Source organism: Indicator indicator, chromosome 22 (genome assembly GCF_027791375.1).
Source record: "Indicator indicator isolate 239-I01 chromosome 22, UM_Iind_1.1, whole genome shotgun sequence".
Lineage (NCBI taxonomy): Eukaryota > Metazoa > Chordata > Aves > Piciformes > Indicatoridae > Indicator > Indicator indicator.
The window spans coordinates 16,574,874-16,597,058 of NC_072031.1; the positions used below are offsets into that span (position 1 = coordinate 16,574,874).

Genomic DNA, 22,185 nt, shown 5'->3' on the forward strand with positions numbered 1-22,185 from the left:
AAGATTGATTATTCGAGAGCGTGTTTGTCAAGTTTATATTTTCGTTTCCGCGCTCTGCAAGTCCCACTTTTCCGGCGGCTGGAGCTGGGAAAGGCTATCTTTACGGCGGAAGGAATGCACTGACAGAAGACGCTTTGGAGCGTTTGGAAGCACAGCGGGGGTTGCTCACCGAGCGACTGGGAATATTTTCCCCGCCATACCGGAGGCATGTGGTGGACGAGGCGGCGCGCAGTTGTCGCGTTGGTGCCTGCGTCTGCCCACAGTAAATGTGGCGGCAGAAGCGTCTCCCGTACGTCACTTGTCTGAGCCGCAGTGACGCCCATCCGCGGCGCAATCGGAAGCGGGCAGCACGCGCAGCGCCGCGGGGTGAGCTATGGAGGCGGCTGCCGCCAGCCCCGTGCGCTTCAAGAGCAAGTGAGGAGCGGCTGGGACGGGATGGGGATGAGGGAGCGGTGGGGCTGGGTGAGCGTGGGCCGCACCTCCCTGCGGCTTCGTTTGCAGCAGCGAGCAGGTCCCCGCGGGTGGGACCGGGCCGCTTAACCGCCGGCACACGTGTGTCTGTCTGTTCCTTGCAGCTATGCCGTGTCGAGGAGAATCGAGCCCTTCTACAAAGGAGGCAGAGTGCAGGTAATGCTCGACCTCAGGCAATGAGGAGCGGGTTCGGAGATGCCCCATCTCCCGCTTCTATAGCGTTCCTGGGTTTCATTTCCTTTCTCTCCAGCTAAACCGAGATGGAAAGTTCATGTTCTGTCCCTGCGGGACCAAGCTAAACGTCATCGATGTAGAGACAGGAGCCCTGCACAGCCTTCAGCAGGTGAGGACAGCCGGCCAGGCTCTGCTCACTGGGAATGGAGCCACTGAAAGTGTTTCAGGGCTCTTGGGGTCCTTTACAGCTGTTGTTCCAGAGCTCCCATGAGCGAGAAGTGGAGGGAGGGATGAGAATGGCTGCAAACACAGACAGGTGTTATTGGTGTTATTTGATGAGTGCTGCTGACTGCTCAGTGTCAGCAAAATCACGTAAAGAATCATAGAATCCAGGGGGCAGGGTCTCACCACCCTCAGTGAAAAAAAGCTTCTCTTCCCTCTCTTCCGCTTTTAGTCAAAACCCATCACCCCTTGTCCTATCCCTGACCCATGTTTAGGGCCTTGTGAGAGAAGAGAGCTCTGAGAGCACCCCACACGTGGTTTAACTGTGGCTTTTTGCTTTCCATGTGCACAGGATGAGGATGAGGATATCACTTCGTTTGTTCTCAGCCCTGATGATGAGGTATGTGTTTGCTCTGTGGCTTCTGTGCTGCTCTGTCAGGCCTTCTGGTAAAGCCAGTGAATGGTGGACTGGAAGGGGATAAGACAAGGAGTAGTTAAGGTTGCCTGCCTTGTCTCTTGCCCAGCTGCTGGTGACAGGGAGCAGAGCCCTGCTGCTGAAGCAGTGGAGCTGGCAAGAGGAGCGATGCGTCCGCACCTGGAGAGCTGTGCACACTGCGCCCGTGGCCAGCATGGCCTTCGACTCCACCTCCACGCTGCTAGCCACAGGTAGGCTTCTGCTGCAGCAAGGACCACTGTGGAGCTCTGCACAGGTACAGGACCTGCTGGGAAGGAGCTCTCTGCAGAAGGACCTGGGCGTGCTGATGCTCAAGTTCTGCATGAGCCAGCAATATGCCCTCATGGCCAAGGAGGCCAGTGGGGTCCTAGAGTGCATGAAGAGTGTGGCCAGCAGGTTGAGGGAGTTTCTCCCTCTCTACTCTGCCCTATAGAGGCCACAGTTGGAGTACTGTGCCCAGTTCTGGGCTCCCCAGTTCAAGAGAGAGAGAGAGGGGGAACTGCTGGAGAGAGTCCAGTGGAGGTTATGAGGATGCTGAGGGGCCTGGAGTAGCTCTGTGAGGAGCAAAGGCTGAGAGCCTTGAGAAGAGCAGCCCCAGAGGGGATCTGAGCAATGCTCAGCAAGAGATTAAGATCTCCAGAGGTCCCTTCCACTCTCACCATGCTGGGATTCTGAGGTGTCACTGTTGTAATGGGAGTGACACTAAGCAGCCCTGCTCTCGAATAAGTTAGGCTGAGGTGGTCTCCTCAGCTTGAACAAAATCAGAAGAGGCTTTACTGAGGTGGAAGCTATGTGTTGACAGACAACAAGTGATGGTTTGCAATGTTCTGCCTAAAATATACTTAGTAAAACGCTGGTAAATACCAGGTACCTAGGAGACACTTTGCCATAGCTACCCTGGTGTAGAATAGGGCCTCCAGGAGATGGAGGAGGTCAGCCATGACCTGAAATTTAACTGTACTTCAGGTCTGAGTGTGCCCAGTTGGATTTTGCCCAGCTCTCAGTGCTTGGGGTGGGTTTTTTACTGGATTCCTTCTTCTTGCTGCTGCTTTGGCAACCCAGGAAGTTCTGCATTACTGAATGTTGGACATCTGGTCTCTGTCTGCTCCAGGGTTCATTCCTATGTGTCCTTCTGTTCCCAGGTGGCTGTGACAGCACCATTAAGATCTGGGATATGATCAAACAGTACTGCACACACAACCTGAGAGGATCCTCAGGAGTTGTACAGTAAGGAGGAGTTGTTTCTGTCGGTCACTGCTGTTGGTGTGGTGCTTGGATGCTGGGCTTGGTGTAAGGTATCTTGAGTTAGTGCAGTGTAAAGGCCCACTCTGAGCAGGGGCTGAGCTCTTCTGCTTCCTGACTTGTGAACTATCTGGTGAAGGAGCAGGGCTAGGACCAATCTTAGCCTGGAGAACAACAGTTTGGTTAAGAAATTTGCTGGGATTGCAGTGGAGTCACACAGAATCAGAATGCATCAGGTTGGAAGAGCCACTCAGAGGTCATCTAGTCCTGCCCCCTGCAGTGTCACCTCAGCCTGCTCAGGGCCCCATCAAGGTTGATCTTGAATGGCTCCAGGCCTCAACCACATCCCTTGGCAGCCTGTTGCAGTATTTCACCACTCTCATGGTAAAGAGCTTTGGTGCTTGCTCACTGATGTGCTCCAAGAACATGGAAGGGCTGGCAGAGGTCAGGGATAGATGTTTCTGGTGGTGCTGGAGGAAATGAAGGCCTACAAAGTCCTCCTCCTAGAAGTTAGCATCAATTAATCTGTCAAGCTCTGTGTAGAATGAGCCTTGATTTAAATGCTGGGCTGATGCCAGGAGGTTGCTTCCTGTCCTGCTGAAGTGCCTCTCCCTCTGTGCAGCTTGGTCCAGTTCCACCCTGACCCCTCCTGCCTGCAGCTCTTCTCCTCATCTATCGACTACAAAATCCGCATCTGGGACCTGAGCTCCAGCAAGTGTGTGGCCATGCTGGGAGGGCACTTCAGTGCTGTCACCTCCCTGGCCTTTGCAGATGGAAACACCCTCCTCAGGTGAAACTTGCAGGGCCTTTGCCTTCCTCCTTTTCACCTGCCTGCTGCCACATCCTGGCTTTCTCTGGGGTGGGGCTCTGCTGGGAGGAGAGGGTTTGCTGCCAGAGTTCAGCCTCTGTTTAGCCATCCAAGGGAGCAGGTGGGGGGTGTCAGCAGCTGTTTGTCCTGCCTCATGAGGCTGTCTCACCTGGGCCTCTGTAGAGGGGTGTTGGACTCCCCCAGCTCCAGATCTGCACTTGGGGCTTGGATGAGTCTGAAGCTGCTGTCTTACCCTGCAGCTCTGGCCGTGACAAAGTCTGCCTGGTGTGGGACCTGCAGAGCAGAGAGAGCAAACGAACTGTCCCTGTCTACGAGGTGAAGCTGCATTTCCTCTGCTCCTTTGAGATCCTGAGTGGTTTCTGGGTCAAGATCCTGCAGAACCTCTCCCTCTTTAGCTTCTTTTCTATTGTGAAATCCAATTTCTCTTCCTTGTGCATCCCAGAGTGTTTAGACCTCTGTCTGAGACTGTTCATTGTCTCTCCTTGCCTGGTGTGGTTGTGTATGGTTGGTTTGCACAGCTCTGGGTGCTGGAATGAGGCTCCAGTCCCTCGGGCTCAGCTGGTGTCTGACCAACTCTCTTGCAGAGCGTGGAAGCTGCTATCCTGCTGCCCAAGGAGGGAGATTTCTCTCAGTTGGGTGTCAAGAAACAAGGGTTGCACTTTGTCACAGCTGGCAGCAAAGGTGAGTGCCCTCAGCTGCCACATCTGGAGGCTGAAAAAGAACAGCTCTTAAGAGGCTGTACCTGGGGAGTGGGAGCTTTGTGTGGCTGAACTTTGAAGGCTGGAGAGCAGAGCCTTCTCCTTGGTCCTTCTGCTAGCAATGGGTGAGCAGGATTGATCAGGTGTGCTGGGGAGCTTTCTGTGCTTCCAAACTGCAATAAAGTTTGATTTAGGCTGAAGAAATAAAACCTTGTGGCCCTTCATGTCCCTTTGATTGGATCTCTTCCCAGTCCTGGCTTAAAGCTGGGTGGCTTTTCCAAGAGGCAAGGACAGAGTTTGGTTGACAGCCTCTGGACAATGACAGCTCTGACAGGCAGTTTCTCTCCTCATTTTCAGGCGTCCTGAAGGTTTGGGAAGCTGCCACAGCTGCTTGTGTGTACACCCAGGCTGTGCCCTTTGAGCTGAAGGAGGAGGCCAGTGAGCACAGCCTCACCCAGTGCATGCTTGTGCCTGGGAGGAAGGAGATTGTCACAGTGTCTGTGGAGCACAACATTGTTCTGTATGATGCTCAAACTCTTCAGCTCAAGAAGCAGGTAACAACTTCAGCCACCATTTTCCTGTGCTTCAGGATCAGCTTTGCCATGGGGTGTCCTTGTTTCCTGCCTGGACTTGCACTGTTCCTTGGTTACAAGGCAGAAACCATTGTCCCTGGGGGGTTGTTTAGAGGAAAAAGGAGAAAAAGAAAGCAGGGCAGGGCAGGAGTCCCTCCTGTGCTCCAGCTTCTGTGTGAGAAAAAAGAACACTTTTCCATGCAGCATTCCAGGAAAATGATGGCAGTACTGCAGCCACAGTGAGCAGGGTGCCACTTGGTACATCTCACAGCATCCCAGCATGGAGGGACTGGAAAGAACCTCTGGGGATCACCCAGTCCAACCCCTGCCCCAGCAGGGCACCTACAGCAGCTTGCCCAGGAGCACAATGGCCAGGGGGGGCTGGAAGCTCTCCAGACCAGGAGACTCCACAACCTCTCTGGGCAGCCTGCTCCAGGCCTCCAGCACCCTCACACCAAAGAAGTTTCTCCTCCTGTTCAGATGGAACCTCCTGGGTTCCAGTTTGTGCCCTCTGCCCCTTGGCCTGTCCCTGGGCACCACTGACACGAGTCTGGCCCCAGCCTCTTGCCCCCAGCCTTTATCTCTTGTTGAGCATTGCTCAGCTCCCCTCTGGGGCTGCTCTTCTGCAGGCTCTCAGCCCCAGGGCTCTCAGCCTTTGCTCCTCACAGAGATGCTCCAGGCCCCTCAGCAGCTTCCTAACCTCTGCCAGACTCTCCAGCAGTTCCCTGTCTCTTTAACCAGCTGAGTTATTCCTCTTCTGCCACTCTCAGCTTGCAGGTTACAACGACGAGGTTCTGGATGTGAAGTTCCTTGGCCCAGGTGATTCTCACATCGTTGTGGCTACCAACAGCCCTCAGCTGAAGGTCTTTCAACTGGCCACATCACACTGCCAGATCCTCTATGGCCACACAGGTGTGTGCTCAGCTCTGACATGGGTGGGACATTGGTGGGACATGGGTGTGCATTTCTTGTGTCCCACGTGTGTGCCCAGCCAGCAGTGAGCAGGCTCATCAGCCACACATTTCTGGTGTCTGATGGCAGCAGTGCTCTGTTTGCATCCAGCTCTTTTCTTTTTTCTTCTGTTTAGAAACAGTTCTTGCTCTGGATGTCTTCAGAAAAGGTCTGATGTTCGTCAGCTGTGCTAAGGTCTGGCAGTTTGTCTTCATTTAATGAAACTCTTCTCTTCTAGTCCCCTTCCTGGGCAGTCATGCTCCTGTTTGGCAATGCAGAAAGGCATTTCAAGCAGCTGGGGTTCCTGTCTGCTACACCCCCCACACACGATCACAGAGGGGTTTGGGTTGGAAGGGACCTCCAAAGCTCATCCAGTCCAACCCCTGCAGGCAGCAGGGACATCCTTCACTAGAGCAGGTTGCTCAGAGCCTTCTCCAGCCTCACCTTGAAGAGCTCCAGGCATGGGGCCTCAGCTCTCTCCCTGGGCAACCTGTTGCAGTGTTCCAGCAGCCTCCTGCTGCAGAACTTGTTCCTCACATCCAATCTCAATCTGCTCTGCTCTCATTTCAAACCATTGCCCCTGGTGCTGTCCCTGCAGCCCTTTGGGAGCAGTCCCTCTGCAGCCTTCCTGTAGCCCCTTCAGGTACTGGCAGGCAGCTCTGAGGTCTCCCTGGAGCCTTCTCCTCTCCAGGCTGCACACCCCCAGCTCCCTCAGCCTGTCCTCATAGCAGAGCTGCTCCAACCCCCTGAGGATTTTCCTGTCCCTTCCACTATCCCTTGTCCCTTGGAAGTGAGGTTGGTTGTGTTTGATTAGCCTGAAAGGAGATGTCTCATGGTCCAAGTGTCTTGCTCTTGCATCAGAGTTCAGAGATGTCTTTAGTGTGAGAGTGATGAGGAGCTGTACATGAAACCTGTGTTGCAAAGGAAGAAATGATCCCAGCTGCCCTGGTACCCAAAACCCCATCCAGGCTGGAATGCCAGAGCCTGCTTGGCTGTCTCTGCTCACCAGCTCTGATGGGCTCAGGCAGGGGTCCAAGCTTGATGATAAATGAGTAGTGAGGCTGATGGGTGGGGAGAATTCCTGGGGGGTTGGTCACTTGTCAAGAAAACCCAAAATAAACAGAAGAGAAACTTTCTGTGCTCTGCCTGACAGGACAGAAGCCTCCGGCTCTGGCGGCTGCACAAGGACAGCAGCGTCACCTGCGTGGCCCAGGGGCTGGGCCATGCTCATGGGGTGGGAGCTGTCTCCTGCTCAAGGTAATGCCAACCAGCTGGGGCTGCTGCTTTGCTCCTCAGGGTGACTTTCCTGGTGGGTGCCTGTGTCTGAGCCCTGCTGCACATGTGTGTGTCCATGAGTTGGGAAGTTTGCATTTCTGTGTCAAACTCCTGTTCTCCCTGAGAAGAGAAGCTGCCGGAGAAAGCTTGAGTGATCTGGAGAGATGGAAGGGGAGGGAATGTCTCTGAAGGTGCTGCTTGAAGGGGTTGTCTGTCAGCTCCTCTCCTTCCTTTGTGCTGCCTGGCAGCCCATCTTGGCTCTGCAGGAGCTGCGGTGTAGCTGTGGCTGGGGAGAGCTGGCAGTGCTTTGGCTTATGGCTGAACTGCAGGGACCTAAATCAAGTGAAAGCAGCTTCAGAAAACCACTAAAGCACTTTGGTTCACACCCCAGCAGAGTGAGTGACCCTCTGCAGGGCCCAGCAGGGAAGGAGAAGACCTTTCTGTGCAGGGGAAGCCACTCTCTGCTTCCTTACCCTTGGCCTTTTTTTTCTTTCAGACTGAAAGAGAGCTTCGTAGTAACCAGCAGCCAGGACTGCACGATCAAGATCTGGGACATCCCAGAGGCCCTCACTTCCAGAGCAAAAGCTGCTTTGGTCTCCAGCCCAGAGACCCTTCGTGCCAGAGTAACCGAGCGGGGCCATGACCAGGTGAAGCTCCTGCTGCTGGAGTCCTAGGCTGGGTTGGCTTGGGAGGGACCTTCAGCACCATCCAGTTCCAACCCCCTGCCATGGGCAGGGACACCTCCCACCAGCCCAGGTTGCTCAAGGCCTCATCCAGCCTGGCCTTGAACACCTCTGGGAGGGGTTAGCCACAGCCTCCTTGGGCAACCTGTTCCAGTGTCTCCCCACCCTCACTGTACAGAATTTCTTCCTTTCCCAGCTCTAAGCCATTATCCCTTGTCCTGTCACTCCCAGCCCTTGTCCCAAGTCCCTCCCCTGCTCTCCTTGAGCCCCTTCAGCTGCTGGCAGGCTGCTCTAAGGTCTCCCTGGAGCCTTCTCTAGGCCGAAGGTGCTTTCAGTCCTTTTTTCCCCTCTGTTGCACTCTCTCTCTCCCTGCCTGCCCTCTGGAGCAGGGCTGAGGCTGCTGTGTCCCCCAGGACGTGAACAGCCTGGCAGTGTCCCCCAACGACCGGCTGCTGGCCACGGGCTCCCAGGACCGGCTGGCCAAGCTCTGGGCAGCTGCAGATTGCTCTCTGCTGGGCGTCTTCACCGGGCACCGGCGTGGCATCTGGTGTGTGCAGTTCTCCCCAGTGGATCAGGTCCTGGCCACCTCTTCAGCAGATGGCACCCTGAAGCTGTGGAGCCTGCGGGACTTCAGCTGCCTCAAGGTGATGAGCTTGGAGCCCCCCAGTGTGCTGTGGGTGGGCAGGGGCAAGGATGCTTCAGGAGCGTGGGTGGCTGGGATGCAGAGGTGTGGCCACGCTGCAGGGAGAGCTCCCCAGGTCTAGCCTTGTTCTCCATAATCTGTGAGATCAGGAAATTGCTTGGGTTGGAAAAGGCCTCTAAGAGTGAGTCCAACCCTCAACCCCACACCACCCATGGCCACTAAACCATGGCCCCAGGTGCCATGGCCACAGGTTTCTTCAGCACCTCCAGACATGGGGACTCCACCACCTCCCTGGGCAGCCTGTGCCAATCCCTGACCACTCTCAGTGGTTCTAACCCTTTGGAGCCTTCTTTGTGTCCTCCAGACCTTTGAAGGCCATGATGCCTCTGTGCTGAAGGTGATTTTTGTGAGCCGAGGAACACAGCTGCTCAGTGGGTAAGGGCCTCCAGCAGCAGGCCAGGGAAGCTGATAGCAGCAGGGAGAGGGAAGGGTCTTGTGCAGTGGGTTTGGTTTGGGAAAGCAGGCAGGAAGGTGCTCTGCTCCTGCTTGAAAGGGGCTGGAACAGGCCAAGTTCTGCTCTTTGAGGTGGGGCTGAGTGAAGCTGCATCTCTCCAGTGATGTTCTGCTGTTTCTGTTCCCAAAGTGGCTCTGATGGCCTCTTAAAGCTCTGGACAATTAAAACAAACGAGTGTGTGAAGACTTTGGATGGTCATGAAGATAAAATCTGGGGTCTGCACTCCAACAAGCAAGATGATATGGTTGTGACAGCATCCAGTGACTCCTGCATCACCCTCTGGAAGGTACCAAAGGGGGTCTCTGTGTGGCCTCTCTGGGCAGGACATCTGAGGGCAGCTCAGGAGCTCACTGGCCTGTTCCTCACTGCTCCATCCAGCAGGACATCTGCTCTCCTCATTTTCTGCACTTGGAAACTGGCTCAGAAAGGCAGTTTGGGGGTTTGATGGGTTTTTTTATTTGCCATACTGTGTTTCTCCAGTTGATGTTGTAGAAGGAGCTGGTGGTCTAAAGGTAGTTGAGAAGGGAAGCTGAAAGCTGCTGGGTTTGACCCTTCAATTGCTTGACCTAGAGATCTTGCTGCTGGCCTCCTCACACCTGAGGGCTTTTCTCTCAGTATTAAAGCAAGTTCTGACCAAAGTTCTGTTTTGGGGTGTTTTTAGGATGTTACTGAAATTGAGGAGAAGGAGGAACAAGCTAAACAGGAGGAGCAGATTATAAAGTAAGTTGATCTTGTGCCATGGGGAGCTGTGAAAGGTAGTGTCTGAGGAAGCTCTGCAAACCTGGAGCCATCCAGCTCTCTCTGATCCCCGTACTGCCCATTTAGCTACTGGGGATGAGGTGCAACAAGGCCAAGGGCTGGGTGCTGCACTTGGGTCACAACCACCCCATGAATGCTGCAGGCTTGGGCAGAGTGCCTGAAAACTGCCCAGTGGGAAAAAAGAGTTGGGGGTGGCTGTTGACAGCAGCTGAAGATGAGCCATGGGGTGCCCGGGTGGCCAAGAAGGGCAGCAGCAGCCTGGCCTGGAGCAGCAGTGGTGTGGGCAGCAGGAGCAGGGCAGGGATTGTCTCCCTGTACTGGGCACTGCTAAGGCTGCAGCTTGAGTCCTGGGTTCAGTTTTGGGCCTCTCCAAGGACTTTGAGGGGCTGGAGGGGGTCCAGAGAAGGGCAACAAAGCTGGGGAAGGGTCTGAACATGAGGAACAATTTCTTCCCCAGAAGGGTTGTCAAGGCCTGGCCCAGGCTGCCCAGGGCAGTGGTGCAGTCCCCATCCCTGGAGGGGTTTCAGAGCTGTGGAGATGTGGTGCTGAGGGCCATGGCTTGGTGGTGCCCTGGCAGTGCTGAGTCAAGGGTTGGACTTGCTCTGTCCTCCTGTGCCTGTGTGGCAGCCTTGCCATGATGCTGGCAGTCTGACAGTTGCTCGCTTTCATGTTCACTCACTGCTGGAACAAGCAAAATCAAACCACAAAAAACTGTTTTCACTTTCTTCAGCCAACACTGAATGGCTCTGGGCACCCTTGAACGTGCCAAGCTCTGGGCACTGAGGCATTAACTGAGCTCCATCTGAAGGTCTGGGAGTCAGACCACTCCCTGCTGTTACTGCCACATCTGCTTGCTTTATGGAGGGGTTTTTCAACATCAACTCTGTCTCCCTCCTTGGCCCTGCTTTGTTTTCCAGGGAGCAAGAGCTCTCTAACCTGCTGCATGAGAAGAGGTACCTCAGAGCTCTGGGCTTGGCCATCTCCCTGGGTCGCCCACATACGGTGCTGACCGTGGTCAAAGGTGAGTCCACCTCTGGGCTCTGAAGGGTTTCTGCCCTCTACTCTCCACAACCTCTTGCAAACTCTGATTGCCTCTGAGTCTCAGATTTCCCTTTCACTTATGACTGGAACATAACACTGGGCCCTGGCTGCCCAGAGGGGATGGGGCATTGCCCACCCTGGAACCATCCCAGCTCAGGATGTTTGGGGATGTCCTTGCTGGCTGCAGGGGGTTGGGCTGGATGGGCTTTAAAGGTCCCTTCCCACCTAAGGCATTCTGTGATTCCTGTTTCCCCAAATGAAACTCCCTCAGATGAGAAATGTCCTCCCTGCTCTTAGCCTGGCTGTGTGGGCTGGGGGCTCCATGGTCTCTCCATTTCTGCAGCCATCCTCAAGGCACCTGATGGGAAGAAGCACCTGGAGGAGCACATAGCTCGGCTGCGGAAGGACCAGAAAGGTTTGTTGCAGAGTGGTTTGAGTGCTGAGATCTTGATCCTCCCTAGACTCAGCCTTTACCACTGAGCTCCACCACCCTCAAGCAGGAGCACTGCCCAGGGCCAGCTTCTGCTGGAGTACACCACCAGCTGCTCTGAACTTGAGTGGCTTCCTCTGGCCTTTACCCCCTTGCTTTGAAGCTTTTGGCAACAGCTCAAGAAATGTTTCTGTCCATGGTCATTCTGTCCCTTTTGGCTCCTCAGTGGCAGTGTGCAGGAGCTGACCTGCTCTGCAAGGCACAAGAGAGGTTTTCTGCCTTGGTGTCTCCTGTGTGCCAGCAGCTGTGGCACAGCTGTGGTCTCCAAACTTCCTCCCTCCCTAGAGGCAGTGCTGAGCTTCCTGGTGACGTGGAACACGAACTCCAGAAACTGCCACGAGGCCCAGGCTGTCATTGAGACCCTCCTGAAGCATGAAGCTCCTGACAGCCTCCTGCAGTACTCAGGCATTAAATCTGCTGTGGAATCCCTGCTGCCCTACACTGGTGAGTGGTGGTCCTGTGCTGGGAATGTTCCCTCTTTGCCTTGGGCTAAAGAGGAGAGGCTTTGTCCAGCCCCCCCTGCTGAGCTTTTCCTCCTGTGGTGCTAACCAGGGCATTGCCATCCAGAGGGACCTGGGCAGCCTTAGGATGTGATCCTCAGGAGGGTCAGAAAGGCCAAGTGCCAGGTCCTGCACCTGAGTTAGGGCAACCCCTGGTATCAGTGAGGCTGGAAGATGAAGGGCTGGGGAGCAGCCCTGTGGAGAAGGACTTGGGGTTCTGGGGGGTGAGAAGCTGGACAGGAGCTGGCACCTTGTTGCTGCCAGCCCAGCCCCAGCCTGTCCTGGGCTGATCCCCAGCAGGGTGGGCAGCAGGGGCAGGAAGGGGATTCTGCCCCTCTGCTGTGCTCTGCTGAGACCCCTGCAGTGCTGGGGCAGCTCTGGAGCCCTCAGCACAGCACAGACAGGGACCTGGTGGAGCAGGACCAGAGGAGGCCACAGCAATGCTGGCAGGGTGGAAGCTGAGATAGTTGAGGTTGCTCAGCCTGGAGAAGGCTCCAAGGAGACCTTCTGGTGGCCTTGCAGTGCTTGAAGGGTTGAGCAGAAAGCTGGGGACAGGCTTTTGAGCAGGGCCTGTGGTGACAGGATAAGGGGGGATGGTTTGAACTGAAAGATTCAGACTGGAGAGGAGGAAGAGATTTGTTACACTGAGGGTGGTGAGACCCTGGCCCAGGTGGGAGCTGCCCCATGGCTGGCACCATCCCAGGTCGGGTTGTTTGGAGCTCTGAGCAACCTGCTGTGGTTGGGGATGCCCCTGCTGGCTGCAGGGTGTTGGGCTAGATGGGCTTTAAGGTCCCTTCCCCGCAAAGCACTCCTGGCCTCCAGGCTTCCTCTCTTTGCAGAGCGCCACTTCCAGAGGCTGAGTCGCTTGCTGCAGGCCTCCATGTTCATCGATTTCCTGTGGCAGAACATGAAGCTGGCTGATGTGTGCCAGCAGGAGGAGATGACTTTGTGACCCTCTTCCCTCCAGCTGCTCTTTCCAGAGGGGACAGGGCCCTGCTGTGCATCCAGCGGTGGCAGCTGCTCTATTCCTGCATTTTGTAATCAATTTTTAACTTTTGAATTTGTAAACCAAGTCCAATTTGGTCTCCTTTGGCTTCCCCTTGAGGGAGGGTCCTTTCTTTGGCCAAACTGTGGTTCCCCTTTGGCTTTTCATCCCCTGGATTTTCAAGCCCAGACATTTAAACAGCACTTGGGGAGAAAAAGAACCTGGCACTGGCAGCTGCTGTGTACTGGAGGTTTAAAGATGACTTGGAGTTGAGAGACAGCCCTGCCCCGGTCACAGCACATCCCGAAGCCCAGCCCATGCCTGGCTGCTGCCTCTAGAATTGTTTTGTTTGGAAAAGATCTCTTGAGATCATCAAGTCCAACATTCAACCCAACCCCACCAGGGCCCTCAAACCAGGGCCCCCTATTGCCCTTTCTTGAGCAAAACACAACCTGTGCCCAGCACGAATGGTAACAGCAGGGAGGGAGATAAAGACAATTTCAGTTCTCCAGTTAGCACTCCTGGAAGTAGCCAGCCCAGCCTTGGAGCTATTTCAGTAGATTTTATTTGAAAAGACCAGAATGTATAAAATGTAGAACAACATCAACACCTCCAAGTTGGTTAAATTGCTTGGTGCAAAATCCCCAAGCCCCTTCATCTGTGTGGGAGAGTAACAAAAATGCACAAGCCAGAGAAAAGTTTTCCTGCACCTGAAATGACCTCTGAGTACCCCCCCATCAGTGAAACCACTCAATCCCCTCCCAGTGATCTCATCAAACCCCTCCTGCCCCCCAGACCTCTGTGTGGAGCTGCAGCCCAGGCTGGTGTCACCCAGCAGCTGCATCTTGTCCCACCAGCATCTAAGCACAGCAGCCCTGAGCCCTGATGCTCCTCCTGCTGCTGCCCACGGCTCCTGCAGGACTTTGGTGAGGAAGGGGCCTGGCTCTTGATCGTGGTGGAGCCCCTGGGCTGGGGCCATGCCCACCTCGGGGGCTTTAGTGCACAGTGGGCAGAGGGAGCAGAGCCTGGAGGGCTGGTCGGGAGGAGGAGGAGTGCTGCAGGGCACGCCTGGTGACAGTGCTGCACTTCTGGAGGATCTCATGGGCTGAGGGCCGCGCAGGCACCTTGGGCACAGCAGTGGCCAGGTCAGGGTCAGCAAGAGAGGAGCTGAGATCAGCTGCAGATGACTCCACAAAGCCAGAATCGTTCCTGTCCCTGTGGCTGAGGCATGGGGACTTGCTGCTGTGTGTGGCCAAGCCGTGGCCCAGGGCAGAGCTCCTGGCCTGCTCCACTTCCGGCAGAGACCTTGACAAGTTGGGCTGCCAGCTGAGGAGGTTGTCCTGCTCACTGCTCCCTGAGCTGAGGGACAAACTGTCCAGCTCCAGCTCTGGGGTGGAGCTGGCTCTGGGCAGAGACCTTGACCTGCCCCTCTGAGAGCTTAGCTCCTCTTCAGTTTGAGCAAGGGAGGAGCAAACCTGCACCCTGTGATGTCCTACAGCCTCACCCTGGCGCTGGGGAGCCACCAGGGAGGAGCAGAGGCTTGGGGTGGAGACATTCAGGCCACAGTTTGCAATGGTCTGGAGCTTGTGGTGAGGATTCCTGTAGGGCTTGAGGCACATGCAGGGCACGTAGCCACTGCAGCCATCGTACCTGAGCGAGGAGGGTGAAAAGCAAGGCTGAGGAGAAGCCTTCTGCCAGCTCACAGCAAGAGGAAGGGGCAGAGCCGCTGGGGGAGGCAGGTGAGGACTCAGGAGCAGCTGGGGGAGGCAGGTGAGGGCTCCCTTACCTGATCAGCCACCAGCCGTTGTCAGACTTCCTGAGCACCTGCACCACCACCCCGCTGCTGAGTGAGAGCTCATCTGCCTTCTGGCACTTGTAGGCTTGCACCACGAAGTACAGGCTGCCTGTAGACAGGAGGGGCAGGCTGGCTGCAGCCCTGTGCCACACCAGCTTGGCAGCCCTGGGCAGCAAGCAGCAGCTGCAGGGCAATGTCCCTGGGACTGAGCTCTCAGAGCCCCACGGCCAGTGGGAATGCTCCAGAAGTGTGAGCTGCAGGCAGGAGCCCCCAGCAGTGGCTGCAGGGGTGGGGGGGGTCAGAACTCATTTTTTGAAGGGGGAGTGCTGGTGCCCCAGGGATCAGAAGCAGACTTACCTTCCTCCTTGGAGGTCAAGGCATTCTGGATGTCCTTGTGGACGTCGATCTCTTCCAGGTAGGAGGCTGGGAACCAGGCTAGCTGCTTGTCTGTGTTCTCCACCAGCCACCAGCCTACAGAAACAGCAGAGAAAAGGTTTCCAAGAGCCTGCAAGCAGACAGATGAGTCACAGAACTAGAGCATTACCTTGAAGATCAGCCAGGCCAACCAAGCTCTCACTCTGCCACAGCCAGAAGGTCTCCCCTCAGCCTCCTCTTCTCCAGGCTGAGCACCCCCAGCTCCCTCAGCTGCTCCTCCCCAGCCCTGTTCTCCAGCCCCTCCGCCAGCGTCCTTGCCCTTCTCTGGACCAGCTGCAGCCCTCAATGTCCTCAACAAGGAGCCCAAGACTGAGCCCAGGACTCAAGCTGCAGCCTCAGCAGTGCCAAGCAGAGGCAGACAGTCACTTTCCTGCTCCTGCTGGCCACACCATTGCTGATCCAAGGCAGGCTGCTGGTGGCCTTCTTGGCCACCTGGGCACTCCCTGACTCATCTTCAGCTGCTGTCAACCAACCCTCCCAGGACCTTTTCTGCTGGCCTTTTCCAGCCACTCTGCCCCAGGCCTGGAGTGCTCATGGGGTGGTTGTGACCCAAGCACAGGACCCAGCCCTTGGCAGTGTCTGGGAGGGGGCAGCTCAGCTCTAAGGCAGGAGGGTGCTCTGCAGAGCAGCTGGGCCCTGCTGTGCTGACACTTTGCTCCTGGGTAAATCCAGCCACCCACCCCAGCCCTGATGCTCCCTTTTGCCCCTTGCCAAACTCCAACTCAATCTGCAGCACCAGGAGCCCTGTCCCACCTACCACTCATGTCCTTCATTAACACTTCCACGATTTCCTCCTGGGTGACCTGGAAAGTTTTGTTCTTTGTGTCTTTAGTTTCAAAGGCTTCGATGCACCTGTAGCTCTGGGTTGCCTGGGGGGGGGTGATGGGTGGGAGCTGTTTCCATGTCTGGGCTTTCTTTCCTCCTCCTGTTTCTGAAGGCATGATCACAAGGCTGGAAAAGTGAAGCTGAACATCAGTCCACTGAGGAACTCCTGGGGAGGGCTGAGTTTAGTGCTGATTTGGGTCAGTTGCTCTGTGCAGGGGGCTGAGAAAAGCTTTGGGATCAGAAGCATTCAGCAGAGCCTCCCTGCTCTGCTACCCTTTCCTTTTCCCCCCATTTCTGTTCCATCAAGGCACAAACACAAAGCAGAGCTATGTCAGCTCTGGCTGTGACCACATGGCAGAGGTGAACCCTTACCTGTCTTCAGAAAAGGAGGGATCTAGGTCCTGAGTCTGTGCCTTGAAGAACTGAATCACCTCTTCCCCCTGTGAGATCTGAGCATCTGTTTTCAGCAGCTTCTGGGAATAGGTTTCCAGCACTTTCAGTACCTCCAGGCACCTGTTTGGCTTCCCACTCTTCCTCTGCTTCACACTTGCATCTTCAAGGTAACAAGAGCAAAGCTGGTGTCAGACAATCTGGGTGCCTTAGGAGCAGCTCCTCTTGTCTGAGCACAGAGGTGTCCTTACCCCTCCCTTCCCAAACCACTGCAAAAAGCCTCAACAGCAGCTGCCTCTCCCTCCCTATCATTTTTACCAGCCCCTGATACAATTCTTTCAGAAGATTGTTCTTTATTCACGTTTAAGTGTTGCCAGGAGCTCTGGGCCAATACTTGTGTAAGATTCATTTACCAAGTGCAATTATCCATGGGAAAAACCCTTTCTGGGTTATTTTAAGCGTGTGACAGCCCCAAGCACATTGCTGTGACCCAGCAGCACCATGCTAGGAGCAGGAGCAAAGTCAGGCTCAGAGTCAGCAGCTACAGCTGTCCCCAACAGCTCTGTCATGGGAGCAAGGTTGGATTCAGAGTCTCTGTCACCAGCTACAGCTGTCCCCAACAGCTCTGTCATGGGAGCAAGGTTGGATTCAGAGTCTCTGTCACCAGCTACAGCTGTCCCCAACAGCTCTGTCATGGGAGCAAGGTTGGATTCAGAGTCTCTGTCACCAGCTACAGCTGTCCCCAACAGCTCTGTTATGGGAGCAAGGTTGGATTCAGAGTCTCTGTCACCAGCTACAGCTGTCCCCAACAGCTCTGTTATGGGAGCAAGGTTGGATTCAGAGTCTCTGTCACCAGCTACAGCTGTCCCCAGGAGCTCTGTCGTGTTGCTCCCCCAGAGATTTGTTCTCCTTACCTTTAAACCTGGGGATTTTCCTGACTGAGCCACTCTCAGTGGGGAATGTTCTCTTCAGCTGTTTCTAAAGGTGAGCAGAAGAGAGCAGTGATGCTTCAGCACCCTGACACAAAGCTGGGCCCCTTCCGCTCCACCCGCAGACCCAGGAACCTGTTTGCAGGGAGATGTTTACTTACATGGAGCCTCCTAAAGTCTTCAAACGTCCTGTAGATGAGAAGGTTGTTCTGGTCTGACCAGGACACAACCATCATGTAGCTCTGGGGAAAGAAAAGAGGAAAGTATAGGTTTTAATCACCATGTTCAAGATTGGATGCTTTCAGGCACTCAGCTTTGACAGGAGCTGTGGTTTGGTTCTGGCTTCAGGCTGCACAGCTGGGATGAAATATTTAATTAAGGATTAGAGCTACACAAAGATTCCCTCAAATTAGGGCCCCAGGTAGATCATCATTGTGGAGACCACAAGTATGACACTGACCAGAAAGGCAGCAGCAGAGGCACAGAATCCCAGCATGGGAAAGAGCTTTAAGATTCTAGAATCATGGAATGGGTTGGGTTAGAAGGACCCTCCAAAGGTCATCTACTTCGGCCCCCTGCAGGCAGCAGGGACATCCTCCACTAGAGCAGGTTGCTCAGAGCCTTCTCCAGCCTCACCTTGAAGAGCTCCAGGCATGGGGCCTCAGCTCCCTCCCTGGGCAACCTGTTGCAGTGTTCCAGCAGCCTCCTGCTGCAGAACTTGTTCCTCACATCCAGCCTAGATCAGCCCTGCTGAGGAGTGGGCTCCTGGCCCTCTGCCTGAGGGTTCTGCTCAATAGGGAAAATACTGAATGGCTTTGGGTAAATTCAACATCCAGATGGTCTTTAAGGTCCCTTCCAACTCAAGCCATTCTATGATTCCATCATTCTGTGATTCCATGGTTCAAGAGTAATTCAATGAGCTCCCAAGTTTCCTGATTTTTAAGGATTTAAGGAGAAATAATAATGATGATTACAGTTATTATTTTTGTTATTGGTATCATCATCATAATTTAGTCATTATTGTTATTACTATTATCAAGAAGAAAAAGGAGAGGAAATAGAGAAAGAAGAAGAAAAGAAGAAGAGGAGGAAGCAGCAGCAGAAGCAGCATTAAGTTACCTTCTGCTTCCCACATTGCATCAAGCCTACAGCCCTCACATCCACAGGGTACCTGCAGCAGCTCATCCTGCCCAGCCTGCTCTTGCTTCCTCCTCTGGCCGCTGGGCAGAGCTGTGGCTGCTGTCCGCACTGGCAGTTAAATAGCCTGGAGCGGGAGGCAGGGCTCCGGTGCCTGCGCTTCCTCCTCCGCCCCGCAGCTGGGGCAGAAGTGCTGCAATGTGGCAAAGCCCCGAGTGCCCCTCCCCTGCCCTGCTGCTCCTGACATGCAAATTGTCCCAGGGCAGGTGGCCAGGGCAGAGTTCAGCAAGCTGGGCAGGAGAGCACACTCTTATCACAGCCTTACTGGGATGATGCTGGGAAACCAGCCTGGCCCTGCTCTTTGTCATCCCTGGGGACTTGAGGGTCACTGGGGCATCTGCTGCTGGCTGAAGGACACTTAGCGGAAGGCTGTGCTGGGTTCCTGCTTGTGCTGGGTTCCTGCTTGTGTTGGCTTTCAGGCACTGGAACAGGCTGCCCAGGAGGGTGGTGGAGTCCCCATCCCTGAAGGAGCTCAAGAAACCTGTGGCCATGGCACTTGGGGAGAGGGTTTAGTGGCCATGGTGGTGGTGGATTGATGGTTGGGCTGGATCAGCTTCGAGTCATAGAATCATGGAATGGTCCAGGCTGGAGGGACCTCCAAAGCTCATCCAGTCCAACCCCCTGCAGTCAGCAGGGACATCCCCAACTATCAGGTTGCCCAGGCAAGCCTCACCTTGAATATTTCCAGGGAAAGAGCCTCAACCACCTCCCTGGGCAACCTGTGCCAGGGTTCCAGCAGCCTCATGGTGAAGAACTTCTTCCTGATATCCAATCTACATCTGCCCTTCTCTAATTTGGAGCCATTGCCCCTTGTCCTGTCATTGCAGAATAGTTTGGGTTGGAAAAGGCCTCTAAGAATCATCCAACCATTAGCACAACACCTCCATGGCCATAAACCCTGTCCCCAGGTGCCATGGCCACAGGTTTCTGGGACACCTCCAGGGATGGGGACTCTACCACCTCCCTGGGCAGCCTCTGCCAATCCCTGACCACTCTGGCAGCAAAAAGATTTTTCCTAATATCCAACCTAAACTTCCCCTGGTGCAATCTGAGGCTATTTCCTCTTGTCCTGTCCCTTGTTCCTCAGAAGAAGAGCCCAAGCCCCACCTGGCTCCAGCCTCCTCTCAGGGAGCAAGGAGGTCTCTCCTCAGCCAGGCTGAACACCCCCAGCTCCCTCAGCTGCTCCTCCCCAGCTCTGTTCTGCAGACCCTCCCCCAGCTTTGTTTCTCCTGTCCTCCTTTGGGAAGGGAGATTTTGGCAGTGAGCATCTCAGTCCCGTGGGCAAATCCCTCTGGTGGCATCCCCAGGCCACTTCCTGGCTCCTGAAGCTGGCCAGGAGCTGCCCTGCAGAACTGCCCTCAACCAGCCCAGATCTGGACCCTCCATCCTGCTTTCAGCAGGGTTCCAGCAAAGGCAGGGGCAGTGAAAGCTACCTGGCTTGGCAAGGGAGAGCTTTGATGGAGAGGCTGGCAGTCACTTCATGCAGCCAACGGGTTCCTTATCAGCAGGCTTAGCTGCCAGATTCCAAACCCCTTCATCTCACCTGCACTCAGAGGCTCCTCCTGGGCACCCAGGCCAGAGCCAAGCTCTGTAGTGTGGCTTTCAGAAAGAGGTGGAACCCAAGACTCTCCATAAAGCACTTCTGATTGCTTCCTCTTTGAGAACAAACACAGCCTACAAAGTCTGTCCAAGAGCACAAAGGTTCCAAGATATTTGCCCTGGAGGGGAACCACAAAAGAGCTGTGAGGAGCTGCAACCTCTGTAGGCACAGGAGGTGGGCAGAGGAAAGGAGGTGATGGAGAATGAAGTTGATGGAGAAAACAAGGACAGGAGACAGCCTTGGGCTGGGCAACTCCTAAGTTGCAGAGCCTTGGCCACATGGTGCTGCTCCAGGGAATTCAGGAGAACACTTGGCCAAGGGTTGCAACAGGAAGCTGAAAGCCCCTGGAGGTCTGGGGGTCCTGGGGCTGATGGCAGAGACCGTGGGTACAGCTAAGTAGGAGAAAAACTGCTTTGGGCTAGGGGCAGGGGAGGGCCAGCACCTCAGAGACAACCACCCCTGTGGTGTCACCTGGAGAGCTGTCCTCAGGGCTGTGCATTGCTCAGGGCTGTGCAGTGCTCAGGGCTGTGCAGTGCTCAGGGCTCTGTTGTGCTCAGAGCTCTGCAGTGCTCAGGGCTGTGCAGTGCTCAGGGCTCTGCTGTGCTCAGGGCCCTGCTGTGCTCAGGGCTGTGCAGTGCTCAGGGCTGTGCAGTGCTCAGGGCCCTGCTGTGCTCAGGGCTCTGCTGTGCTCAGAGCTCTGCAGTGCTCAGGGCTGTGCATTGCTCAGAGCTCTGCTGTGCTCAGGGCTGTGCAGTGCTCAGGGCTCCACAGTGCTCAGGGCCCTGCTGTGCTCAGGGCTCTGCTGTGCTCAGGGCTGTGCAGTGCTTAGGGCTCCACAGTGCTCAGGGCTCCACAGTGCTCAGGGCCCTGCTGTGCTCAGGGCTCTGCTGTGCTCAGGGATCTGCTGTGCTCAGAGATCTGCTGTGCTCAGGGCTGTGCAGTGCTCAGGGCTGTGCTGTGCTCAGAGATCTGCTGTGCTCAGGGCTCTGCTGTGCCCAGGGCTGTGCAGTGCTCAGAGCTCTGCAGTGCTCAGGGCTGTGCAGTGCTCAGAGCTCTGCAGTGCTCAGGGCTCTGCTGTGCTCAGGGCTCTGCTGTGCTCAGGGCTGTGCAGTGCTCAGGGCTCTGCTGTGCTCAGAGATCTGCTGTGCTCAGGGCTCTGCTGTGCCCAGGGCTGTGCAGTGCTCAGAGCTCTGCAGTGCTCAGGGCTGTGCAGTGCTCAGAGCTCTGCAGTGCTCAGGGCTCTGCTGTGCCCAGGGCTGTGCAGTGCTCAGAGCTCTGCAGTGCTCAGGGCTGTGCAGTGCTCAGAGCTCTGCTGTGCTCAGGGCTGTGCAGTGCTCAGGGCTCTGCTGTGCTCAGGGCTGTGCAGTGCTCAGGGCTCTGCTGCATTCAGAGCTCTGCAGTGCTCAGGGCTGTGCAGTGCTCAGGGCTCTGCTGTGCTCAGGGCTCTGCTGTGCTCATGGCTGTGCATTGCTCAGGGCTCTGCTGTGCTCAGGGCTCTGCTGTGCTCATGGCTGTGCAGTGCTCAGAGATCTGCTGTGCTCAGGGCTCTGCTGTGCTCAGGGCACTGCTGTGCTCAGGGCTCTGCTGTGCTCATGGCTGTGCAGTGCTCAGAGATCTGCTGTGCTCAGGGCTCTGCTGTGCTCAGGGCTGTGCAGTGCTCAGAGCTCTGCTGTGCTCAGGGCTGTGCAGTGCTCAGGGCTCTGCTGTGCTCAGGGCTCTGCTGTGCTCAGGGCTGTGCAGTGCTCAGGGCTCTGCTGTGCTCAGGGCTGTGCAGTGCTCAGGGCTCTGCTGTGCTCAGGGCTGTGCAGTGCTCAGAGCTCTGCTGTGCTCAGGGCTGTGCAGTGCTCAGGGCTCTGCTGTGCTCAGGGCTGTGCAGTGCTCAGAGCTCTGCTGTGTTCAGAGCTCTGCTGTGCTCAGGGCTGTGCAGTGCTCAGGGCACTGATGTGCTCAGGGCTCTGCTGTGCTCAGAGCTCTGCAGTGCTCAGGGCACTGATGTGCTCAGGCAGTGCTGATGTCGAGTCTGTTGTCAGGAGGCTGCCTGCCCAGGGCTGCCTGGCCCTGACCTTACTCCTTCTGTGAAACAAAAGGAGAGGCATGCCCAGAGTGCCCCCAGATCACCACCAGTGCTCCTCCCTCACAAGCCTCTGCCTGCTCAGGCCCATTCCAGTTGGGCGGGGGGGGTTGTCAGGAGAGACCCCCAGTGCCACTTCTTTCTCTATTTTGAGCACACTTCCCCCAAACCTAAGCCATTTTCCTGACATTCTGTCAAGTTTTCTTTGTTTTTTTGATGACTTCCACATCACCCTGCCATAAACTGATCTCTCCTGGTGTCTAATCATTAACTGCAGGGTGGGTGTGAGCTTCCCAGGACAGTAAAACTCAGCAAGTATCACAGGTGCTGCTATTTCCTCCTCAGGATTTACTGACACTGCTTTGGAGGACATGAGGACCTTTTTTATTTTTCTCTTGAGTGGTTTTACAAGGTACAAATACACCATAAATTAACAGGCA

The 22,185-nt window shown here is 55.5% G+C and overlaps 2 protein-coding genes across 2 annotated transcripts; one reads left to right on the plus strand and one right to left on the minus strand.

The window, feature by feature from the left end:
• Positions 1-373: 373 nt before the first annotated feature.
• On the plus strand, positions 374-12,553 carry TBL3 (transducin beta like 3). The gene is made up of 22 exons (XM_054390889.1): positions 374-414; positions 576-627; positions 722-814; positions 1,220-1,267; positions 1,392-1,533; positions 2,464-2,548; positions 3,186-3,353; positions 3,632-3,707; positions 3,977-4,073; positions 4,448-4,644; positions 5,433-5,574; positions 5,750-5,808; positions 6,767-6,870; positions 7,385-7,535; positions 7,985-8,215; positions 8,579-8,649; positions 8,858-9,014; positions 9,390-9,448; positions 10,405-10,508; positions 10,872-10,943; positions 11,304-11,462; positions 12,358-12,553. The coding sequence occupies exons 1-22, from the start codon at positions 374-376 to the stop codon at positions 12,468-12,470; spliced, it is 2,421 nt and encodes an 806-aa protein (XP_054246864.1). The 3' UTR covers positions 12,471-12,553.
• Positions 12,554-13,498: 945 nt separating this feature from the next.
• Positions 13,499-17,113, minus strand: NOXO1 (NADPH oxidase organizer 1). Its single transcript, XM_054390890.1, has 8 exons — positions 17,039-17,113; positions 16,863-16,926; positions 15,931-16,111; positions 15,491-15,684; positions 14,656-14,769; positions 14,290-14,407; positions 14,008-14,153; positions 13,499-13,794 (listed from the first exon to the last, which is right to left on the minus strand). Exons 1-8 carry the CDS (start codon positions 17,111-17,113, stop codon positions 13,499-13,501), a joined length of 1,188 nt encoding a protein of 395 aa, XP_054246865.1.
• Positions 17,114-22,185: the final 5,072 nt, after the last annotated feature.